General features: G+C 39.6%; 1 protein-coding gene across 2 annotated transcripts in view; it reads left to right on the top strand.

Moving 5' to 3' along the window:
• Positions 1-25,469, top strand: part of mettl15 (methyltransferase 15, mitochondrial 12S rRNA N4-cytidine) — a 157,039-nt gene that overhangs the window by 88,816 nt on the left and 42,754 nt on the right. For both annotated transcript variants that reach the window (XM_061886996.1, XM_061886997.1), the window contains exon 3: positions 10,979-11,115. In XM_061886996.1, coding sequence (XP_061742980.1) covers positions 10,979-11,115 — 137 coding nt within the window. The remainder of the gene's footprint in view (positions 1-10,978; positions 11,116-25,469) is intronic.

Raw genomic sequence — 25,469 nt, 5'->3', positions numbered from 1 at the left:
TCCTCATTCTCTAGCAGGCGACTTTTCAAATGATGCTACAAATTAGCAGTGCTGTTACTTTTTGTAGCAACGCTTCTGCCACATAATTGTTCAACATATTCCCGCTTGAAGCCAAACCACCGCCAGACGATGCACCCTGTACCTTTTTTCTCGCCAATTAAGTCTTCCTCCATTTGTTACCAGATTCGCACCTTCTCTCTCTCGTATTACCACCCGCACCACACCGTTAGCATCACAGCTAATGTTGCCATACCGCTACCTCTCTGCTCCACGGGAGCGTATGACGTTGCTCACGTGACAGTATGTGACGTGTGTAAGAGGGTGCGCTTGTTTTAAGTCTCTGTGAGAAGGAGAGACAAGAAAGAGTGAAGAGCCTGTAGTGTAATGCCCGCAGCTAAAAGCAACTGCGTGAGAACCTACTCAGTGGCCCAGTGGTTAGAGCATGGGTGTCAAACTCTGGCCCGCGAACCAAATTTGGCCCGCCGTGTAATTTAATTTGGCCGTTGAGGCAATATCAATTTAGCATTCGAGCTGGCCTGCCGGTGTTATACACCGCATTCACCGCTAATACTCATACTTGCCAACCCTCCTAATTTTCCCGGTAGAATCCCGAAGTTCAGTGCCCCTCCCGAAAATCTCCCGGGGCAACCATTCTCCCGAATTTCTACCGATTTTCACCTAGACAACCATATTGGGGGCGTGCATTTAAGGCACTGCCTTTAGCGTTCTCTACAACCTGTCGTCACGTCCGCTTTTCCTCCACACTAACAGCGTGTCACATAATATTTGTGGCTTTTACACATACACACACACAAATGAATGCAAAGCATACTTGGTCAACAGCCATACAGGTCACACTGAGGGTGGCTGTAAAAACAACTTTACCACTGTTACAAATATGCGCCACACTGTGAACCAACACCAAACAAGAATGACAAACACATTTCGGGTGAACATCCACACCGTAAGCCAACTGTTACGCTTGTGTGGCATTGTAATGCCGGATTCGGTCCTCCGTGGATGCGTCAGCAAGAACACAGCAAAAAGGTAAGAACTAAGGTATTTATTAAACAAAAGGAGCTATGAACAAAAACACTGATACACATAGAAAAGGCAAACAAAAGCGCTAGCATGGAAAGCTAGATCAAACTAATCGAAACACAAACATTTGGCACAAAAGGAAACACAAAACAACTAGCGTGAAAGCTAGGAATAAAATAAAGCTTAGCGTGAGAGCTAGCAAAAACGAGAGTGAGAGACAAGTCATAAACAGATGTATGTGAACAAACTAAGATCCGACAATGAGTGAACAGAAAACGCTGGCTTATAAAAAGGTGGTGATTAGTAAAGACAGGTGTGCTGGAAAAGAGAGTAGCAGCTGAAACTAATGAGTGACCATGGAAACGAACAAAACAGGAACTAAGCATGTCAAACCGCAGAGTGATATAAAAATGGAACAAAAATAACAATATGGTGATGATCCGACCTTCGGATCACAACACCAACAGAACAAATACCCAGAAACCCTTGCAGCACTAACTCTTCCGGGAAACTTCCAGCAAACTGACCAATAATTAACGTTTTATTCATGCATTTTCTCTTGCTACTTCAAGGCTTGAATGTTTGATTCATTCATTATTGGTATTTTATTTTCAAATTTATTATTAGCCTGTGGAAAAAATGTGATATTTACCTCAGAAGATTGCAAATAGAAAAAAAGGCATAACATTTTTATTTAAATGTTATTTGATATGCCATTGATATTTTTTTAATAATTATTATTATATAAAATTGGATTTTGCATGTCACTAAAGTTATATAAGCCTTGCTTGTTCAATATATAATGCGAAACTTGTTTGGGTCCCTATTAAAAGGTTAAGTTGTTCAACCTTGGCCCGCGGCTTTGTTCCGTTGAAAATTTTGGCCCACTCTGTATTTGAGTTTGACACCCCTGGGTTAGAGTGTCCGCCCTGAGATCGGTAGGTTGTGAGTTCAAACCCCGGCCGAGTCATACCAAAGACTATAAAAATGGGATTCATTACCTCCCTACTTGGCACCCAGCATTAAGGGTTGGAATTAGGGGTTAAATCACCAAAAATGATTGCCGGGCGTGGCACCGCTGCTGCTCACTGCTCCCCTCACCTCCCAGGGGGTGATCAAGGGGATGGGTCAAATGTGGAGGACAAATTTCACCACACCTAGTGTGTGTGTGTGACAATCATTGGTACTTTAACTTTAACTTTATACTCGAATATCACAATATAGTCATTTTATAAAACCCGCAATATAGTGAGTATATCGATATTGCTCAGCCCTATTTCCAACAATATTTAGTAATATAGAGATGTAATTTATATTCTGCTACTCTGGGTTAATTGCATGAAAAAGTCCAAGTACCATGTCTTATAAGTCTTAATTTTTTTGTGCACACACAGCTTTAGGGTTTCGGACATACAGAGGCAGAAGAAACAAATCTAGCTGCCTTTCATTTGTGCGGTTCCAGAATCTGCCAGCTCAGTTTGGGGTGGTCTGACAAAAAGCCTGTCTAAAGAGCAGACAAGGTGCAAAAAAAGTGGTGCATGGGATAATAGGCATCACACATTGTTCCTCTTTCTTCACTTTAAGTGAACGGCAACATAAGGACCTTCACTTACATCCTGAGGTACAGTCCTCCACCTAGCTTTCTTGGTATTACTTTTTTCCTCAGCACCACAGAGAACTTTTTGTACCCAGAAGAAAAAACAACATTAACTTTCTTTTATTCTTTTATTCTTTGAACTGTACTTCAAGTAATTGTTGGTTTTAACGTGGATTCATTTAAAGGCCTACTGAAACCCACTACTACCGACCACACAGTCTGATAGTTTATATATCAATGATGAAATATTAACATTGCAACACATGCCAATACGGCCGGTTTAGTTTACTAAATTGCAATTTTAAATTTCCCGCAAAGTGTCGTGTTCAAAACGTCGCGGTATGATGACTCGTATGATGACGCGTGCGTTTGACGTCCCGGGTTGTAGCGGACATTATTTTCTAGCCCTATCCAATCTAAAGTAGTCTGCTTTAATTGCATAATTAAACAGTATTCCGGACATCTGTGTTGCTGAATCATTTGCAATTTGTTCAATTATTAATGGAGAAGTCAAAGTAGAAAGATGGAGGTGGGAAGCTTTTAGCCTTTAGCCACACAAACACACGGTGTTTCCTTGTTTAAAATTCCCGGAGGTGACGCTTTAACATGGATCAGAGTGGTCAAGCGAACATGTCAACCGGCAGTTTTCGGTGAGAAAATGGCGGTAATAAGTCGGCTCTTACCGGAGATCAGCGGAGCTTCTGTCCTGCTGCAGCTGCCGTGACTTCCCTCAGAGACTCTGGCGTCAACACACTCCTCCGACTTTTAGGTACTATTTAACTCACTAAAACACTAGCTACGCAATAGGCAGATAAGGGATTTCCCAGAATTATCCTAGTAAATGTGTCTAAAAACATCTGAATCGCTTCCACTGCAAACGCCTTTTTTCCTTTTTTTCCTAGTCCTTCACTCTAAATTTCCTCATCCACGAATCTTTCATCCTCGCTCAAATTAATGGGGAAATCATCGCTTTCTCGGTCCAAATCGCTCTCGCTGCTGGTGGCTATGATTGTAAACAATGTGAGGATATGAGGAGCCTTACAATCCGTGATGTCACGCGCACATCGTCTGCTACTTCCGGTAAAGGCGAGGTTTTTTTATTAGCGACCAAAAGTTGCAAACTTTATCGTGGATGTTCTCTACTAAATCCTTTCAGCAAAAATATGGCAATATCAAGTTTATTGTTCTTCGGTCAATGGTCAACAAAGCAAAATGATCAAGTATGACACAGAATGGACCAACAAAGCAAAATAATCAAGTATGACACATAGAATGGACCTGCTATCCCCGTTTGAATAAGAAAATCTAATTTCAGTAGGCCTTTCAGCACCCATGGTATCAACGTTGTTACGCTATGCTTTCCAGAAACCTGAAATGCAAGTGGATGATACCTTGTGTTTGACAGCACACTTAACACAAAGTACTGTGGAATTACCTGCTCGGTCCTCTCTAAGTCAGAATTAACACTACTTAAACACACTGTCAAATCACACTGACCACTGTTGCATTTCAAGAAGCTTCCACCTACATGTGCGACTTTTCAGATTTATGTATATGATTTTAATCTGCATTTTAAACAAGACAATGCCAAGCCACGTGTTACAACAGCATTGTTTCATAGTAAAAGAGTGTGGGTACTTTCTTGGCCCGCCTGCAGTCCAGACCTGTCTCCCATCAAAAATTTGTGGCGCATTATGAAGCGTAAAATACGAGAGCGGAGACCCCGGACTGTTGAACGACTGAAGCTCTACATAAAACAAGAATGGGAAAGAATTCCACTTTCAAAGCTTCAACGATTAGTTTCCTCAGTTCCCAAACGTTTATTGAGTGTTGTTAAAAGAAAAGGTGATGTAACACAGTGGTGAACATGCCCTTTCCCAACTACTTTGGTAAGTGTTACAGCCATGAAATTCTAATTTAATTATTATTTGCAAAAAATAATAAAGTTTATGAGTTTGAACATCAAATATCTTGTCTTTGTAGCATATTCAACTGAATATGGGTTGAAAAGGATTTTCAAATCATTGTATTCCGTTTAAATTTACATCTAACACAATTTCCCCAACTCATATGGAAACGGGGTTTGTAAGTTGAAAAGGATTTGCAAATCATTGAATTCTGTTTTTATTTAGGAATAACACAACGTGCCAACTACACTGGTTTTGGGCTTTGTTTATTGCATTGATCGACACATGAACCCGGAATTTTGTAAATATAACTAATCACAACATTTGTACACTTCTCTCTTTGATTCTCGGTTATTTATTCAAGCATATTATCTATTTTCAACATTAAATCTCAGATTTGAATTTAAAAAATAGTGCAATCCCCCACCACTTTTTTTTTTGGGCCATATACTGTATACACACAATCATATCCATCTAACTTTACCGTTTTTCTTTAGTATAGTGTTCACATTTACTTTTGTCCATACAACCAAAATACTGTCTGGATCAAAGTCTTGTTCCACATCAAGACTTATATGTCTGGTAATGATAACTGTTTGAAGTTCCTGACCTTGGATAGTGTGTTTCAGTCTTTGACTCATAGTACTTGCTGCTGATGCGGTAGAGTTTGTCCCTGAGTTGTGTATTTTTGTGAAAGTACTTCAGCTTACTTCAAACATACAGATGTTTGTTTTACTGGTACTTGTCAACCTCCCCCGCTCTCCGCACAGCCAGTAGCTTCTTCTGGGGTTACATCGAGTTTTATAAATACTTGAGGTTCATGGATGTTGTATTTTCTTCGTATTTCTTAGATATTTGGCTTTTTTAGCTATATCTGCACTCTGCTTGCTTGGGAAGACTGACCATACGTCCTCTTTTCCCCGGACATGTCCTCTTTTGCAGGGCTGCCCGGCCTGTCCGGGCGGGGTTTCTTAAATGCCTCAAATGTCCGGCGTTTTGAGTCACGGTTGCATGTATTTTCAATGCACGTACAGGGTTAAGAAGGGGTTAAGATACATAACGAATTGTGAAGGTGTGCACACACATCAACATTTGTGAGGGAGGGGCAGAAACAGAGAGAGCGAAGTAGTAAATTGATTGTTAATTAAGGCATACTTGATCAACAGCCACACAGGTCACACTGACGGTGTCTGTTTAAACAACTTTAACACTGTTACAAATATGCGCCACACTGTGAACCCACACCAAACAAGAATGACAAACACATTTCGGGAGAACATCGGCACCGTAACACAACATCAACACAACAGAAGAAATACCCAGAAACCCGCACCAGCACTAACTCTTCCAGGACGCTACAATATACACCCCCCGCTACTTCCTACAAAACCCCGATTACGTCACATCAAATATTCCACTTTGAAAAATATTTTTGGTGGAAGATTTTGCATATCTTGTGTGTTTGCCATAAATAAACAAAACATAGTTTTGTTTGACAAAAAAAGGCGGAAAACAAACAAACAAAAAAAACTACATAAAAAAACTAAAACATTTTGAAATGAGGAATAGATCTTAAGTGGATGTAGACTCCAGAGATTTAAGCTATACATTTAAAATGTATATATCGACCACACCATTATCATCATTTCATGACCGAAGCAAGACACTTTTTACACTTTTATACCGAAATAAATACACCTACAACTTATTAAATAAAAACATTGGAAAAACTACGAGCAGCGGTAAAGTTTAGATCCATGAAGGAAAGAAAAAAGTGAATGAATGTTTATAACTGAATACATTTACATATGTATACAAAGTTGTCTTCTTTTTTTAAGTATTTCTTTTAATGAATTAAGTAATGTTTATGACAACCTTTTTCCATCCATCCATCCATCCATCCATTTTCTACCACTTGTCCCGTTCAGGGTCGCGGGGGTTGCTGAAGCCTATCTCAGCTGCATTCAAGTGGAAGGCGGGGTACACCCCGGACAAGTAGCCATCTCATCGCAGGGCCAACACAGATAGACAGACAGCATTCACACTCACAGCCACCGACACTTCAATAACATCCCCTGAAGAGCAGGGAAACCTGCAAAACCGGCTTGTAGGGATGAAATAGCCTCTCTGTTATTTTTCTGACCTAACGTATATATAATTATTCTTATAAACGTATTTCTATCAAAAAGGTTCTGCTAATTTCGAGATATGCAAATATTACTGTAGGATATCTTATGGAATATAAGTCGCAGTGTTTTTCATAGTTTGCGACTTTTACTCAGGAGCGACTTATGTGTGAAATTATTAACAGATTACTGTATAATATAAAATAATATTATTTAGCTCATTCACGTAAGAGACTAGACGTATAAGATTTCATGGGATTTATCGATTAGGGGTGACAGATTGTTTGGTAAACGTATAGCATGTTCTATATGTTATAGTTATTTGAATGACCATAATATGTTGCGTTAACATACCAGGCACCTTCTCAGTTGGTTATTTATGTGTCATATAACGTACACTTATTCAGCCTGTTGTTCACTATTCTTTATTTATTTTAAATTGCCTTTCAAATGTCTATTCTCGGTGTTGGGTTTTATCAAATAAATTTCCCCCGAAAATGCGACTTATACTCCAGTGCGACTTATACATGTTTTTTCCTTCTTTATTATGCATTTTCGGCAGGTGCGACGTATACTCCTGAGCGACTTATACTCCGAAAAATACGGTAATCAACGAGCTGCATGGACTTTAGCACCCCCCCCCCCTAAAATCTAGTTTTTTTATCTTTTTCTTTGTCATCTCTTTTTTGCAGTGTACAAACAAGATATTTGTGGGTCAAGCAAAAACTTAGAGGGAGAACAAAGTGAGGGATCTTCCACAGTGGAGCTGCCCACCTGTAGGGATCTCATTACCGTATTTTTCGGAGTATAAGTCGCACCTGCCGAAAATGCATAAGAAAGAAGGAAAAAAACACATCTATGTCGCACTGGAGTATAAGTCTCATTTTTGTTTGAAATTTATTAGAAAATGTCTGCCTTGGATTGGAAGTCTGCTGGCAGTTTTTGGCACATTGTTGTCCTCGCTGTGATAGAGAGGCGATTGCGTTCCATTAAGCGGTAACACCAAGAAGATCCTCCCTCAAAGTCATTTATATTCATCTCCTTAGCAACTACCTGGACGTGGAGACGCAACCGTACGGTTGACAAGCCTCTCCCGGCAGCACGTTGTTCAAGCACCCATTTGTGAATTCGTTCCTCGAAGTGTGGCCACCTAGCTTTTTTAGTTTTCTTCATTTCAGTAATAGTAGTCTCCGCTTTTCGCCAGTCCCTTACAAGTTTCTCGTTTACTCCAAACTTTCTTTCTACTGCTCGATTGCCGTTTCCTGTTGCGTATTTCACTACTTCCAGCTTGTAACCTGCAGTATATGATGTCCTTTTCGGTGCCATTTTTGTTCAGCCCTCTGTTTTTATAAGTTACCGCCAATGTACCGTAGCACAGTGGTTCTCAACCTTTTTTCAGTGATGTACCCCCTGTGAACATTTTTTTAATTAGAGTACCCCCTAATCAGAGCAAAACATTTTTGGTTGAAAAAAAGAGATAAAGAAGTAAAATACAGCACTATGTCATCAGTTTCTGATTTATTCAATTGTATAACAGTGCAAAATATTGCTCATTTGTAGTGGTCTTTCTTGAACTATTTGGAAAAAAAGGTAACTAAAAACTTGACGAAGAATAAACAAGTGATTCAATTATAAATAAAGATTTCTACACATAGAAGTAATCATCAACTTAAAGTGCCCTCTTTGGGGATTGTAACAGAGATCCATCTGGATTCATGAACTTCATTCTAAATATTTCTTCACAAAAAAAGAAATCTTTAACATCAATATTTATGGAACATGTCCACAAAAAAATCTATCTGTCAACACTGAATATTGCATTGTTGCATTTCTTTTTACAGTTTATGAACTTAAATTCACATGTTGTTGAAGTATTACTCAATAAAGATATTTATAAAGGATTTTTAAATTGTTGCTATTTTTAGAATAAAAAAAAAAAATCTCACGTACCCCTTTGCATACCTTCAAGTACCCCCAGGGGTATACGTACCCCGATTTGAGAACCACTGCCGTAGCAGGTAAGCGTCTTCTTTCCCACAATGCACTTCTGCCATGACCCGCCTCCGCCGAATTTTCATTGGTTGACATGTGTGTGTGACGATTGCTGACATTCGGCTAGTCTCATACATGAATGAGATAAATAATACTTGATATTTTACGGTAATATGTTAATAATTTCACACATAAGTCGCTCCGGAGTATACGTCGCATGATTAAAAACTGCGACTTATAGTCCGAAAAAACTGCGACTTATAGTCCGAAAAATACGGTATATTCTCAGCAGAGCTCAACAGTCTTCTACTAGTTCAGTGGTTCTTAAAGGGGAACATTATCACAATATCAAAAGGGTTAAAAACAATAAAAATCAGTTCCCAGTGGCTTGTTGTATTTTTTTATTTTTTTTTCTAAATTTCACCGGTCTCGGAATATCCCTAAAAAAAGCTTTAAAGTGCTTAATTTTTGCTATTTGCGATGCGACTATCCATTTTCCTGTGACGTCATACAGTGCTGCCAATGTAAACAAACAATGGCGAATACCACAGCAAGATATAGCGACATTAGCTCGGATTCAGACTCGGATTTCAGCGGCTTAAGCGATTCAACAGATTACGCATGTATTGAAACGGATGGTTGGAGTATGAAAGTATTGAAGAAGAAACTGAAACTATTGAGCGAATAGCTATTGACGCTATTCATAGCCATAGCATGGCCAAATAGCTGCGTTAGCATCGCCGGTAAAATGTGCCGACCAAACGATCAGGACTTTCGCATCATGTGACACTGGAGCAACTTAAATCCGTCGATTGGTACGTGTTTTTTTTTCATTAATTGTGGGTGGACGGAAACGTAATATAGTTGCAAATGCATCTGCAGGTTATCCATACATCTCTGTGCCATGTCTGCTTTAGCACCGCCGGTAAATAGCATGTTAGCATCGATTAGCGTAGCATGTTAGCATCTATTAGCTGGCAGTCAACATCAACAAAACTCACCTTTGTGATTTTGTTGACTTTATCGTTGCAAATGCATCTGCAGGTTATCCATACATCTCTGTGCCATGTCTGCTTTAGCACCGCCGGTAAATACCATGTTAGCATCGATTAGCATAGCATGTTAGCATCTATTAGCTGGCAGTCAACATCAACAAATCTCACCTTTGTGATTTCGTTGACTTTATCGTTGCAAATGCATCTGCAGGTTATCCATACATCTCTGTGCCATGTCTGCTTTAGCACCGCCGGTAAATAGCATGTTAGCGTCGATTAGCGTAGCATGTTAGCATCGATTACCTGGCAGTCACACCGCGACCAAATATGTCTGATTAGCACATAAGTCAACATCAACAAAACTCACTTTTGCGATTTCGTTGACTTTATCGTTGCAAATGCATCTGCAGGTTATCCATACATCACTGTGCCATGTCTGTCATCGCCGGTAAAATGTGGAAACACTCCCGCACATTCAATGGGGGTCTCGCGGCAGACACTTTCGCATCTTCGGGCCAGTGGTGCAACTTGAATCCCTCCCTGTTAGTGTTGTTAAACCCTCCGACAACACACCGACGAGGCATGATGTCTCCAAGGTTCTAAAAAATAGTCGAAAAAACGGAAAATAACAGAGGTGAGACCCAATGTTTGCAATGTGTTGAAAATGAAAATGGCGGCTGTATTACCTCGGCGATGTCACATTCTGACGTCATCGCCTCCAGAGCGATAAACAGAAAGGCGTTTAATTCGCCAAAATTCACCCATTTAGAGTTCGGAAATCCGTTAAAAAAATATATGGTCTTTTTTCTGCACCATCAAGGTATATATTGACGCTTGCATAGGTCTGGTGATAATGTTCCCCTTTAACCAGGGTTTGGTGAGTCGGTCTCAGGGGTTTGGTGGAGCCTCCACTCAAGCCACACCCGACTCATCGTGTACATAAAAACTTCTCCCTATCGGCATATTAGGGATACGGCAACAGCAGAACCCAAACTGATTTGCAGCTGTGTAATTTGTTACGACTTCATGCACTGTGTTGTTTTTTTTTCTTTGAACTATGTGATGTTCATGCACGGTTGTGCACCCGTAAAAGATCATATAACTTTGTCTTGAATTTGAAAAACATTACATTTTTCACTAAAAAAGTGTTCGGTGAATGCGCATATGAAACTGGTGGGGGTTCAGTACCTCCAACAAGGTTAAGAACCACTGTACTAGTTTAACTTCTAACATTTGCCTACTTACTATTTCCTATGTCTTGCGATGAAAATGTGTTTTATTTTGTAGATGAAGTTCTTTTTTTTGCTTCCTCCTTGGTAGGTGGTCCTGGACATGACATTCGGCGGCGGCGGTCATACCAAAGCAGTACTGGATGCGCATTCTGATGTAACAATCCTGGCCTTGGACCGAGACCCCACCGCAATTTCCCTGGCCCAGCAGTTAGCGAAGGAACACCCGTAAGTGATTTACTGGAAAAGACGTAGTACTACACTTAAAGGCCTACTGAAACCCACTACTACCCACCACGCAGTCTGATAGTTTATATATCAATGATGAAATATTAACATTGCAACACATGCCAATACGGCCGGTTTAGTTTACTAAATTGCAATTTTAAATTTCCCGCGGAGTTTCTTGTTGAAAACGTCGCGGAATGATGATGCGTGTGCGTGACGTCTCGGGTTGGAGGGCACATATTAGCCCAGCACCACACACGGCTAAAAGTAGACTCTATTGAGTGCCGTGTGTAATGTTCTTTATTTTTAATGGAACTTTTAAAGGTTTGGTGTCGTTCACTGGCGTCATATTGCTGTCTACACGTATCTCTTATGTGTGACTACCGTCTACTGGTCACACTTATCATTACACCATGGACCAAATAAAATTGCTTTGAGGTCGGTAAGCACAACCAGATTTATTCTGTACATTGGGCGCACACATATATTCACACATAAGGCGCACTGTCGATTTTTGAGAAAATTTAAGTATTTTAAAGGCCTATTGAAACCCACTACTACCGACCATGCAGTCTGATAGTTTATATATTAGGGGTGTAACAGTACGTGTATTTGTATTGAACCGTTTCGGTACGGGGGTTTTGGTTCGGTACTAGGGTGTATCGAACGAGTTTGTAATATAGAGTCTTAACAAGCTGCTCTGCAGCTGCCTCTGTCTGATCTGAGCAGTGAGCAACCTGCATTGTCCCGCCCACACAACCATCTGATTGGTTACATACAAAGCCAATCAGCAGGGCGTATTCAGAGCGATGTAACAGCCAATCAGCAGTGCTTATTCCGGAAGCATGTTGTCAGTGCTCCGGCGTCGAGATGAGCAGATATGTGTTTACCAGGTGAGCAGCTGACATCGTACACTCCCCAAATTATAAAAAACACTTCCCAGTCACAACTATTACAAACATCACTATGAGCCCGTTGACCTTCTAGAAACTTAAACTGCAGCTCAGCTCTCTCATAGTTCTGGGTTGAGGTGAAGGCTAATTAGGTTTTAGCGTTAGGTTAGCTCATTTTGCTGTGTGTGTGTGCGTGTGTGTATGTGTGTGTGTGTATAATAAAAGTCAACTACAGGCTTCCCAAATGCTGTAATAAATTAAGCATGATGACTTGACTTGAAACTGTTTAATGTTGCAATTTTTTATATGTAGAAGAAAGGTTTTGTCATTTTATTTAATCAAAGCAACAACTTGAGGCAGTTTAATGTGGATTAACGTGGGCAGAATTATTATAGTGTTCCCAATGTTAAAAGGATAAAGCCATTGTTTATAAATTTGGTAAATAAATAACCCAAAAATGTATATTTTGTTGTTTTCTTACTGCACCGAAAATGAACCGAACAGTGACCTCTAAACCGAGGTACGTACCGAACCGAAATTTTTGTGTATCGTTACACCCCTATTATATATCAATGATGAAATATTAACATTGCAACACATGCCAATACAGCCGGTTTAGTTTACTAAATTGCAATTTTAAATTTCCCCCGGAGTGTCTTGTTGAAAACATTGCGGAATGATGACGCTTGCGCGTGACGTCACAGACTGTCAGGAAATATTATCCCAGCACCACACACGGCTAAAAGTCATCTCTTTTCATCGCATAATTACACAGTAATTTGGACATGTGTGTTGCTGAATCTTTTGCAATTTGTTCAATTAATAATGGAGACTATAAATAAGAATGCTGTTGGTGGAAAGCGGTGGATTGCAGCTGCCTTTAGCATCGAAACACAGCCGGTGGTTCTTTATTTGTTGTGAAGCTTTAACACAGAGCGGTCAAGCGAACATGTTTCTCTATGTCAACCAGCAAGTTTTTGAATGGGAAAATTGTAATATTAAGTCGGCTCTTACCGGAGACTTCAGTGGATTATGCGAACTTATCCTGAAGCTCTAAGAGGCAGCTGTGATCTTGGCTCCTCCATTGGCTTCTCTGAGAGACACTGGCGTTCACCGCAGCCCTCCGACTTTCAGGTATGACTTTACAATCTCACTAAAACACTATTAAAACAATAAGCGGATAAGGGATCTTCCAGAATTATCGTTGTAAATGTCTCTAATTACATGTGAAACGGTCCCACTGCCGCCGCCTGGAGCCGTCGCTTTTACTTTTTTTTTTTTTTGTGCTTCACTTTAACTTTCCTCATCTACGAATCGTTCATCCTCGCTCAAATTAATGGGGAAATTGTCGCTTTTTCGGTCCGAATAGCTCTTGCTGCTGGAGGCTCACATTATAAACAATGTGAGGATGTGAGGAGCCCTCACACAGGTGACATCACGCGCACATCGTCTGCTACTTCCGGTAAAGGCAAGGCTTTTTTATTACCAAAGTTGTGAACTTTATCGTCGATGTTCTCTACTAAATCCTTTCAGCGAAAATATGGCAATATCGCGAAATGATCAAGTATGACACATAGAATGGACCTGCTATCCCTGTTTAAATAAGAAAATCTCATTTCAGTAGGCCTTTAAACAGGGCAAGCCTATGTTACTGACTGTCTAGACAAATGTTTATACAAGATGGCCGTCGGTGTTTCCCCCTTTTTAAAGGCCTACTGAAACCCACTACTACCCACCATGCAGTCTGATAGATTATATATCAATGATGAAATATTAACATTGCAACACATGCCAATACGGCCTTTTTAGTTTACTAAATTGCAATTTTAAATTTCCCAGGAGTTTTTTCTTGAAAACGTCGTGTAATGATGACGTGTACGCAAGACGTCACGGGTTTTTAGGAAGTATGAGCGCTGCACACACACACAGCTAAAAGTCGTCTGCTTTAACGGCATAATTACACAGTATTTTGGAGATCTGTGTTGCTGAATCTTTTGCAATTTGTTCAATTAATAATGGAGAACTCACAGTAGAAAGATGGAGTTGGGAAGCTTTAGCCTTTAGCCACACAAACACATGGTGATTCCTTGTTTTAAATTCCTGGAGGGGAAAGTTTACTATGGATCAGAGTGGTCAAGCGGACATGGATCCCTACTGAATGTCAACCAGCAGGTTTCGGTGAGAAAATTGTGGTTAAAAAGTCGCTTCTTACCGGATATCAGCTGAGCTTATGCCGTCCGTACAGCTGCCGTCGACTTCCCTGAGACACCCTTGGACAAACACTTCCGACTATCAGGTACTATTTACTTCTCTAAAACACTAGCAACACAATAGAAAGATAAGGGATTTCCCAGAATTATCCTAGTAAATGTCTCTAAAAACATCGGAATCCGTCCCAATTCAATCGCGTTTTTTTTACTTAACTTGTTTTTTTTTTTTTCAGTTTGTCGCTATCAATATCCTCAAAAACAAATCTTTCATCCTCGCTCAAATTAATGGGGAAATTGTCGTTGTCTCGGTCCGAATAGCACTTTTTGTTGGAGGCTCCCATTAAAAATAATGTGAATATGTGAGGTAGAGATGCGTCGGTAAGGTGGGCGGGGTTGAGGGTGCGGGGGTGTAAAATATATTAAGGAAGGGTCACGGATACAACGGATTCTGGGTATTTGTTGTGTTGCGTTTACGTTGTGTTACTGTGAGGATGTTCTCCCGAAATGTGTTTGTCAATCTTGTTTGGTTTGGCTTCACAGCGTGGCGCATATTAGTAAGAGTGTTAAAATTGTTTATATCACAAACTCTGTATCACCCAGTATGCCTTTCAATCTTGTTCGTTTGATTGCTGAAGCTGCACACAACATGTTGCCGGACTAACAATTGGTTTGTACATGTTGTTGAAGGTGTCAAAGGCAATGGCTTCACAGCACGCCCATGTTCTTGTCATCAGGATGATTGCCAATGGGTATACGCATGAACGTTAGCGGCTCCCATTGTCTTCTGTGGAACGGGTTTAAATAGTTCTGTGAGTGGTAGAGGTGGCCGACCTCTGATGTATTTCAGTGGACGGTTGCAGTTCTGATAAAATGTTGGTTCGGGTGGACGGCAGGTGGATGACGACTTTGGTGATGTGGTTGCGGATGATATAATTGCCTATCCGCGCATCTCTAATGTGAGGAGCCATCAAACATGTGACGTCATTGTCTGCGACTTCCGGTAGAGGCAAGGCTTTTGTCGTAGCACCGAAAGTTGCGAACTTTATCGTCGATGTTCCTTTCAGCTAAAATATGGCAATATCGCAAAATGATCAAGAATGACACATAGAATGGACCTGTTATCCCCGTTTAAATAAGAAAATCTCATTTCAGTAGGCCTTTAATGTCACAGTTGACAGCTTCACCTTTTTTTGAGCAGTGTTGGTGATCATTAGCTCGGAGAACACACGTTTCTTGCTGTTTGCCCGAGTCCAATCACATATTGTGAACCGGTGACTGAGTTCCTTTGTGCAATCAAGTCGATTTTTCTTCCTAACTTGCAGCTTTTCTCTCCCCACGCAGAGCTGGTGGGCCCAGCGTGTTATTTGTCAGAATAAGGGCCCCCGACTGCAGTGTGAGGGAGATACCTCCCACGGACGATCTATAAGATATGAGGGGAGGGGGCAGGAAGGCGAGAGAAGCCTGGAGAAGTTATAAAGCAGAAAAAAAAAAAAGGAAAAGACGCGAGTGGGAGAACAGGGAGACACGACGACACAACGCCAGGGTGACACGGCGTGTGCGTGTTGGTGAGCAAGCCGGGGGAGGATCGAAAATGAGATTTTCTAAGACCACGGCGTGGGAAGGAATCCTTTTACGTAGATTCTGGGGAAACCTCTCTCCAGGGAATCTGCAAGAGAAATGTGCCTGTGAGCAGGGGAAGGACAATTAAGAGAGAGAGAGTTTCCAAACACTCTTCTGTCAGCAGCAATATACCCCCGCTGTAAACTCTCCTCCGCCTACTCATGATGCAAGTTGAGAGAAGATAGAGAAATCTTGCAATTAACCAATATTATTGGAAGCTTGAGTAAAAGGCCCTTGCAGCCTACGCAGTGCATTCTTTGCCAGGCTTGGAGGATTTTGTCTCTCCTCTGCGCTCTCAAGTGGAAATTGCAAAGCCCCGATGTGGCGAAACCTCTTTTAAGGCCAAAAAAACAAACAAATCAATTTCCAAATGAATTGCAAGCGTCGCAGCTGGCTTGTAAAAGTAACCCCCTGCATGATTGATACGCAGCATTTTGTTTCCTTTTCATCTGTCATATTTGCAACAGGAGCCTGGCAGCGCGGTGGAACAGGGGTTAGTGCATGTGCCTCACAATACGAAGGTCCTGAGAAGTCCTGAGTTTGCATGTCCTCCCTGTGAATGCGTGGGCTTCTTCCCACTTACAAAGACATGCACCTGGGGATAGGTTTATTGGCAACACTAAATCTGTGTGAATGTTGTCCGTCTATCTATTTAGCCCTGCGATGAGGTGGCGACTTGTCCAGGGTGCACCCTGCCTTCCGCCCGAATGCAGCTGAGATAGGCTCCAGCACCCCCCACAACCTCAAAAAGGGACAAGTGGTAGAAAATGGATGCACCTTGGACAAGTCGCCACCTCATAAAGCATTGCGCGGAAAATATATTTAAAGCCAGCGAAACTAAAAATCAATTTGTGAGGCATTTACTGTATTTTTCAGACTATAAGTTACAGTTTTTTTTCATAGTTTGGCCGGGGGTGCGACTTATACTCAGGAGCCACTTATGTGTGAAATTATTAACACATTACCGTAAAATATCAAATAACATTATTTAGCTCATTCACGTACGAGACTTGGCGTATAAGATTTCATGGGATTTAGCGATTAGGAGTGACAGATTGTCTGCGATGGGGTGGCGACTTGTCCAGGGTGTACGCCGCCTTCCGCCCGATTGCAGCTGAGATAGGAACCAGTGCCCCCCGCTACCCCAAAGGGAATAAGTGGTAGAAAATGGAAGGAGTGACAGATTGTTTGGTAAACGTATAGCATGTTCTATATGTTATAGTTATTTGAATGACTCTTACCATAATATGTTAGGTTAACATACCAGGCACCTTCTCAGTTGGTTATTTATGTGTCATATAACGTACACTTATTCAGCCTGTTGTTCACTATTCTTTATTTATTTTAAATTGCCTTTTAAATGTCTATTCTTGGTGTTGGGTTTTATCAAATAAATCTCCCCCAAAAATGCGACTTATACTCCAGTGCGACTTATATATGTTTTTATCCTTCTTTATTATGCATTTTTGGCAGGTGTGACTTATACTCCGAAAAATACGGTACATTATTCAAAATTACATTGATAGCTAACTTTTCTGAGAAACAGCAAATTCCAGACAGATATAAAACATGTCCACTATGGTGGACACTGCTTCCTATAGAGTAGCTTTTTATAAAGTATAAGTTGAAAGACAAGTATAAGATAAATATATATATATATATATATATATATATATATATATATATATATATATATATATATATATATATATATATATATATATATACATATGTATATATATATGTATATATATATATATATATATATATATATATATATATATATATATATATATATATATATATATATATATATATATATATATGTAGGTGTGGGAAAAAATCACAAGACTACTTCATCTCTACAGATCTGTTTCATGAGGGGTTCCCTCAATCATCAGGAGATTTTAATGGAAGCATTCACATACAATGGTTTATATAGAGCACAGAGTGGGTGGATACAGGCAGGCGTAGGGTGTGGTGATTGGCTCATGTGTTACCTAGGAGGGGTTTCCGTCTGTGGCGGCATGTTGAAATGATTTCACTGCGCTTGTTGAGGGATGATAGATCTGGATGATATATAATAAACAGTTTCTCTTTCAAGCATAGGTTGCATCTTTTATTACCACTGTTGTAAGGTGTGCTGGATGCAAGAATTTGCCATGTTATTGAATATTCAACATTATTGTCTTTGAGGTTCCAAATGTGTTTGCTGAGTTCTGTAGAATTCTGCAAAGTCTGGTTTCTAAAGGAGGCGTTGTGATTATTCCATCTTGTTTTGAACGCTCCTTCGGTTAATCCTACGTACGTGTCGGATGTGTTAATATCCTTGCGTGTTACCTTTGCTTGGTAAACGACTGATGTCTGTAAGCACCTTCCGTTGAGAGGGCAATCAGGTTTCTTGCGACAGTTACATTCATTATTGGTTTCAGAGTCGTTTAGTCTGGGGGTAGGCAGTCCTTTTGCAATTGCTTTGTTGTGGTTTGAAATGATTTGTTGCATGTTATTCATACAGCTGTGGCTCAGTTTAATGTTGTTCTTGTTGAATATTCTTCTTAGGGTGTTGCCTTTGGGGAAGTGTTTGTCGATCAGAGTGAGGAACTTGCGGCCGATGTTGGTTGAGACGTCTTTGCTGAATGGCGGATTGTACAGGATGATGTTGTTTCGTTTTCTGCTCTTTTTTGGTTGGTTTCCTGGAGTGGGTTCATAGGTGAGGGTGAAGTTGTATCCGCTTTCATCAAGTGCTTTCTGGTACGGGGGGGTTGCTTGGTCGAATTCAGCTTTGCTAGATGACAGCATCGATAGCCTTTTATTAATTCCGATAGGTATTCTTTTCGTGGTGGTGGGTGGGTGGTTGCTGTCATGGTGCACGTATTGGAGTGTTGTGTTGGGTTTCGTGAATGGTTGGTAGCTGTTATTTTTCAGGTTGAAAGTGACGTCGAGGAAGTTGACGGTTTGCTTGTTGGCTTCAATCGTGATCCGTAGGCCGTTTTCTTTGAAGATTTGGCATATGCGCTTCTTGGTGTTCTCGCTGCTCCTTGGCGAGGCGCGGCACACTGCCAGTCCGTCATCACGGTAAATACCAAGGTTCAGGTTGAGGCTAGCAAGCTGGGAGAGGAGGAAACTCCCAACGAGTTCGCACGTTTCTGCTCCGTCAAAACTCCCCATAGTAACGTCAAATATTGAATTGTTCTTTTTTTGCCATGGTGTACTGTTGTGGATGAGTATGGAGTTCTTTGCGTGGATGATGATGCTTCTTTCGTTGCCTGTGATTGAGTCGTAGTCCGAGGCGAAGTTTAGTGCTTGGGTCAGTAGGTCTTGCGTGATGGAAGGGTAAAATTCTTCGATGTCGAAGGAGATAAAGTTGTGTTGTTGTTTGTCTTGGATGTTGTTAAACCATTTGATTACTGCAGCGGTATTTCTCCATTGGTTGAGTGGTGTTTTGTCCTTGATTTTTGCGTTGATTCTGTCCAGGGTTATTTTGCTGATTTTTCCTATTTCGGATTTAGTTGGGTTTATTAGTCGGCATGTTGGGTTATTTGCGAAGTTGGGTTTGTGGTCCTTCAATGTGATGAAGGCTTCTTTGTTGGCTGTGGCGTCCACCCTGTCCTCAATGTCCAGTTCGGTTGCGATCCGCTTGTTTTCCAGGTGGATGTTCTGTAAAGTGTTGGGTTGCGCTTTTTTGTATGATTTGGTGATGCTTTTGTCCAGTAAAGAGTTATGTTCTGGTATGTCCATTCTGTAGAAGTTTGTGGTTTTATCGGCGGCTATGATGAGGTTGCTTACTTTCTTGATGCGCTCCGTGTCATTTTTCACCTTGGTGAGGAATGGGTTGCGGGCTGGCTTAAATTTGACTGATTGTATCATTTTGAGCATGTCGTTCTCAAAGTCCTTTAATTCCTTGACTGTGGGTGGGTTCTTGGTAGATTTGAATCCGTAAGTTTCCTTTTGCGTTCCTTTTGTTTCAGGGTGGAGGAAAAAGTGTGCTTTCCACCGCATCCTTCTTAGGAAGTGTTCCGTCTTTTCTATGAGTCTTTGCTTGTAGTCCTTCTGCGCGGGTATGGGAATGTTCTTCGTGGAGTAGTCGATGCTGAACTTTTCCATTTCGGATCGTCGTACAGTGGTCAACAAATGTCAATTTGGAGCGGAATATGTCTTGATTGGATTATCCAGAGAATAGTGCTCGGTACCGTGGTAGAGCGCAATATGTAGGTGTGGGAAAAAATCACAAGACTACTTCATCTCTACAGAACTGTTTCATGAGGGGTTCCCTCAATCATCAGGAGATTTTAATGGAAGCATTCACATACAATGGTTTATATAGAGCACAGAGTGGGTGGGTACAGGCAGGCGTAGGGTGTGGTGATTGGCTCATGTGTTACCTAGGAGGTGTTTCCGTCTGTGGCGGCATGTTGAAATGATTTCACTGCGCTTGTTGAGGGATGATAGATCTGGATGATATATAATAAACAGTTTCTCTTTTAAGCATAGGTTGCATCTTTTATTACCACTGTTGTAAGGTGTGCTGGATGCAAGAATTTGCCATGTTATTGAATATTAAACATTATTGTCTTTGAGGTTCCAAATGTGTTTGCTGAGTTCTGTAGAATTCTGCAAAGTCTGGTTTCTAAAGGAGGCGTTGTGATTATTCCATCTTGTTTTGAACGCACTTGATGAAAGCGGATACAACTTCACCCTCACCTATGAACCCACTCCAGGAAACCAACCAAAAAAGAGCAGAAAACGAAACAACATCATCTGGTACAATCCGCCATTCAGCAAAAACGTCTCAACCAACATCGGCCGCAAGTTCCTCACTCTGATCGACAAACACTTCCCCAAAGGCAACACCCTAAGAAAAATATTCCACAAGAACAACATTAAACTGAGCCACAGTTGTATGAATAACATGCAACAAATCATTTCAAACCACAACAAAGCAATTGCAAAAGGACTGCCTACCCCCAGACTAAACGACTCTGAAACCAATAATGAATGTAACTGTCGCAAGAAACCTGATTGCCCTCTCAACGGAAGGTGCTTACAGACATCAGTCGTTTACCAAGCAAAGGTAACACGCAAGGACATTAACACATCCGACACGTACGTAGGATTAACCGAAGGAGCGTTCAAAACAAGATGGAATAATCACAACGCCTCCTTTAGAAACCAGACTTTGCAGAATTCTACAGAACTCAGCAAACACATTTGGAACCTCAAAGACAATAATGTTGAATATTCAATAACATGGCAAATTCTTGCATCCAGCACACCTTACAACAGTGGTAATAAAAGATGCAACCTATGCTTAAAAGAGAAACTGTTTATTATATATCATCCAAATCTATCATCCCTCAACAAGCGCAGTGAAATCATTTCAACATGCCGCCACAGACTGAAACCCCTCCTTGGTAACACATGAGCCAATCACCACACCCTACGCCTGCCTGTACCCACCCACTCTGTGCTCTATATAAACCATTGTATGTGAATGCTTCCATTAAAATCTCCTGATGATTGAGGGAACCCCTCATGAAACAGATCTGTAGAGATGAAGTAGTCTTGTGATTTTTTCCCACACCTACATATTGCGCTCTACCACGGTATCGAGCACTATTCTCTGGATAATCCAATCAAGACATATATATATATATATATATATATATATATATATATATATATATATATATATATATATATATATATGTATATGTATATATATATATTTATATATATATATATATATATATATATATATATATATATATATATAACTGCCAGAAATACCTAATTTACAGTATGTTTCGTAACCTGCATAATAACCAAGTTGTAGAGACATTTTTATTGTAGGAGCGAACACTGAGGTACTGTTTTTCTAGTGTAGTAACACGTTGCCTTGCGACGGCATGCTACGGAATAAGCAAAAGGTAAGCTAGCGTCAGCATCATCAGCTAAATTACTTTTTAGTTATAAATGCACAACACTATGCAATAGGACACCAATATGTACTGATTGTAACACATAAACAATCACATTACAGTATCTGGAAAGTATTAGCCTACGTTTATTGTTTTGTTTGTCCACAGCTAGCTAGACGTGTTTCATGTATGATGATCAACATAATAGTGACTTATTTGATGGAAATTTTTCCATTTGGTCGAGCTGGTCAGCGAGGTTTTTTTTTCCAGTTGATTTTGGGCATGCACTCCATTTATTTTGGCATAGCTTGGCTCCAAGCTGGATATGTGCGCCGTCATGTCACGCCGGTCCTGACTTACACGGCTTCCTCCAATGTTTCACCCTCCCTTTATGTTCGCTGAGCTTCTATAACCAGCACATCATCCACCGTATATTTAGGTTAAAAAATATAAGGTTGTGAATCTTTATTTTTGTCCAAATATAGCCAACTTTGTCATTTATTATCAAGTCTGCCATGATTAGAGCACACACATTTGTTGTCAGAAGTAGGGAGTGCGTTGCTATGGGCACTGAAATGAATGTGCTCAGGAAATACGTTTTGGTAATGCCCAAAATGAACAATTGAACAAAAGTACATATTGTTAGGAACAAGTCGGGTACTACATCTATCTACTGTATCTACATGTATCCATCTATCTATCTGTTTGTCTGTCTGTCTGTCTGTCTGTCTGTCCGTCCGTCCGTCCGTCCGTCCGTCCGTCGCTATGTATATATATATATATATATATATATATATATATACATATATATATATATATATATATATATATATATATATATATATATATATATATATATATATATATATGTGTCTTGATTGGATTATCCAGAGAATAGTGCTCGATACCATGGTAGAGCGCAATATGTATGTGTGGGGAAAAATCACAAGACTACTTCATCTCTACAGAACTGTTTCATGAGGGGTTCCCTCAATCATCAGGAGATTTTGGATGATTGAGGGAACCCCTCATGAAACAGTTCTGTAGAGATGAACTAGTCTTGTGATTTTCCCACACAAACATATATATATATATATATATATATATATATATATATATATATATATATATATATATATATATATATATATATATATATATATATACATATATATATAAATATATATATATGTATATATATATGTATATATATATATATATATATAAATATATATATATATATATATATATATATATATATATATATATATATATATAAATATATATATATATATATATATACAGGCCAAAAGTTTGGACACACCTTCTCATTCAATGTGTTTTCTTTTTGTTCATGACTATTTACATTGTAGATTGTCACTGAAGGCATCACAACTATGACTGAACACATCTTAAGTAGTTAACAAAAAAAGGTGAAATAACTAAAAAACTTCTTTTATAGTCTAGTTTCTTCAAAATAGCCACTATTTGATCTGATTACTGCTTTGCACACTCTTGGCATTCTCTCGATGAACTTCAAGCACACCTTGAAGCTCATCGACAGAATGCCGAAAGTGTGCAAAAGAGGGGTTAGTGCGTCTGCCTCACAATACGAAGGTCCTGAGTAGTCAGATTTCAATCCCGGGTTTGGGATCTTTCTGTGTGGAGTTTGCATGTTGTCCCCGTGAATGCGTGGGTTCCCTCCGGGTACTACGGCTTCCTCCCACTTCCAAAGACATGCACCTGGGGATAGGTTGATTGGCAACACTAAATTGGCCCTAGTGTGTGAGTGTGAATGTTGTCTATCTGTGTTGGCCCTGCGACGAGGTGGCGACTTGTCCAGGGTGTACAACGCCTTCCGCCCGATTGTAGCTGAGATAGGCACCAGCGACCCCAAAGGGAATAAGCGGTAGAACATGGATGGATGGATGGATAGAATACAAAACATGTATTCAGTTATTTCACCTGTTTTTGCTAAGTACATAACTCCACGTGTTCATTCATAGTTTTGATGCCTTCAGTGACAATCTACAATCGTAAATAGTCATGAAAATAAAGAAAACACATTGAATGAGAGGGTGTGAAATGATAAATTGGGTTGTACTTGTATAGCGCTTTTCTACCTTTTTTTTTAGGAACTCAAAGCGCTTTGACACTATTTCCAGAATTACCCATTCACACACACACATTATACACTGTGAATGTGTGTTCAAACTTTTGGATACACCTTGTACTGTATATATATATATATATATATATATATATATATATATATATATATATATATATATATATATATACAGATATATATATATATATATATATATATATATATATATATATATATATAATTGATGGAGGGTTTAGAATTTTTTTTCGAGGGCTTTGAAGGCAGGAGACACCCATTAGCCGCATCTTGTAAGAGTTTTTTTATCTTTAGAATCCTAAAAAAAACTGTGATGATTGATTTAAATTTTTAGGAAAGAAGAGGAAGGAATTTAAAAGGTAAAAAGGTATGTGTTTAAAAATCCTAACATCATTTTTAAGGTTGTATATTTTCTCTAAAATTGTCTTTCTGAAAGTTATAAGAAGCAAAGTAAAAACAATAAATGAATTTATTTAAACAAGTGAAGAAGACCAAGTCTTTAAAATATTTTCTTGGATTTTAAAATTTTATTTGAGTTTTGTCCCTCTTAGAATTAAAAATGTCGAGCAAAGTGAGACCAGCTTGCTAGTAAATAAATACAATTTAAATAAATAGAGGCAGCTCACTGGTAAGTGCTGCTATTTGAGCTATTTTTAGAACAGGCCAGCGGGCGACTCATATGGTCCTTACGGGCTACCTGGTGCCCGCGGGCCCCGCGTTGGTGACCCCTGCACTAAATTTTAACACCCGAATAAGTTGTTTTACTTTTTTAAGTCGGGGTCCACGTTAATCAATTCATGTTACTCATTGCTTTGCTTTATTCTTTGATTTCTTTGTACCCTCTGAAGAAGAGGGATTTTGATTTGCTAAAGTTTTTTGAGCTAATAGTTTCACAGCCTTCTTTTTTCTCCTCCTCTTGGAGCGCTTTAATTTGTATTTTTCTAAGCCCTTTGAAAACATACTTGCCAACCCTCCCGAATTTTCCGTGGGACTCCCGATTTTCTGTGCCTCTCCCAAAAATTCTCCCGGGACAACCATTCTCCCAAATTTCCCCCGATTTCCAGCCGCACCTGAGTGAGGACAACTGGCTGGGGGCCGGTATATCTATTTCTAGGAACACTAATACAAAACCTCATAACAATGTCTGATTGAATGCTAAAAACGCTATGACTGCCTTAAAAAAACGTATTGGAATTTCACATTTTTCTATAAACGATAAAACACTGAATATTGACCAAATATGAAGGTCACAGTGCAATTTGAACGCAGAGGGTACAAAATGAACCCACCTACAATGACAGAAGAGAACGATGATGGACAAATCAACCCTAAACTCATTCCTTTCCTGCAAGTTAAATTTCACAGATGCTGCCCATACCTATGCTCCTTCAAAGGCTGTGGTACTGACTGCAAAACATTGCACTTTCAAATACAACATGTGTGTATATGTGTAAATAATTGAACACTGAAGATCATTTATATATATATATATATATATATATATATATATATATATATATATATATATATATATATATATATATATATATATATATATATATATATA

Source organism: Nerophis ophidion, linkage group LG25, assembly GCF_033978795.1.
Source record: "Nerophis ophidion isolate RoL-2023_Sa linkage group LG25, RoL_Noph_v1.0, whole genome shotgun sequence".
Lineage (NCBI taxonomy): Eukaryota > Metazoa > Chordata > Actinopteri > Syngnathiformes > Syngnathidae > Nerophis > Nerophis ophidion.
Note: the sequence above shows the minus strand (reverse complement) of the source record. Positions and strands in the feature narration are given on the sequence as shown.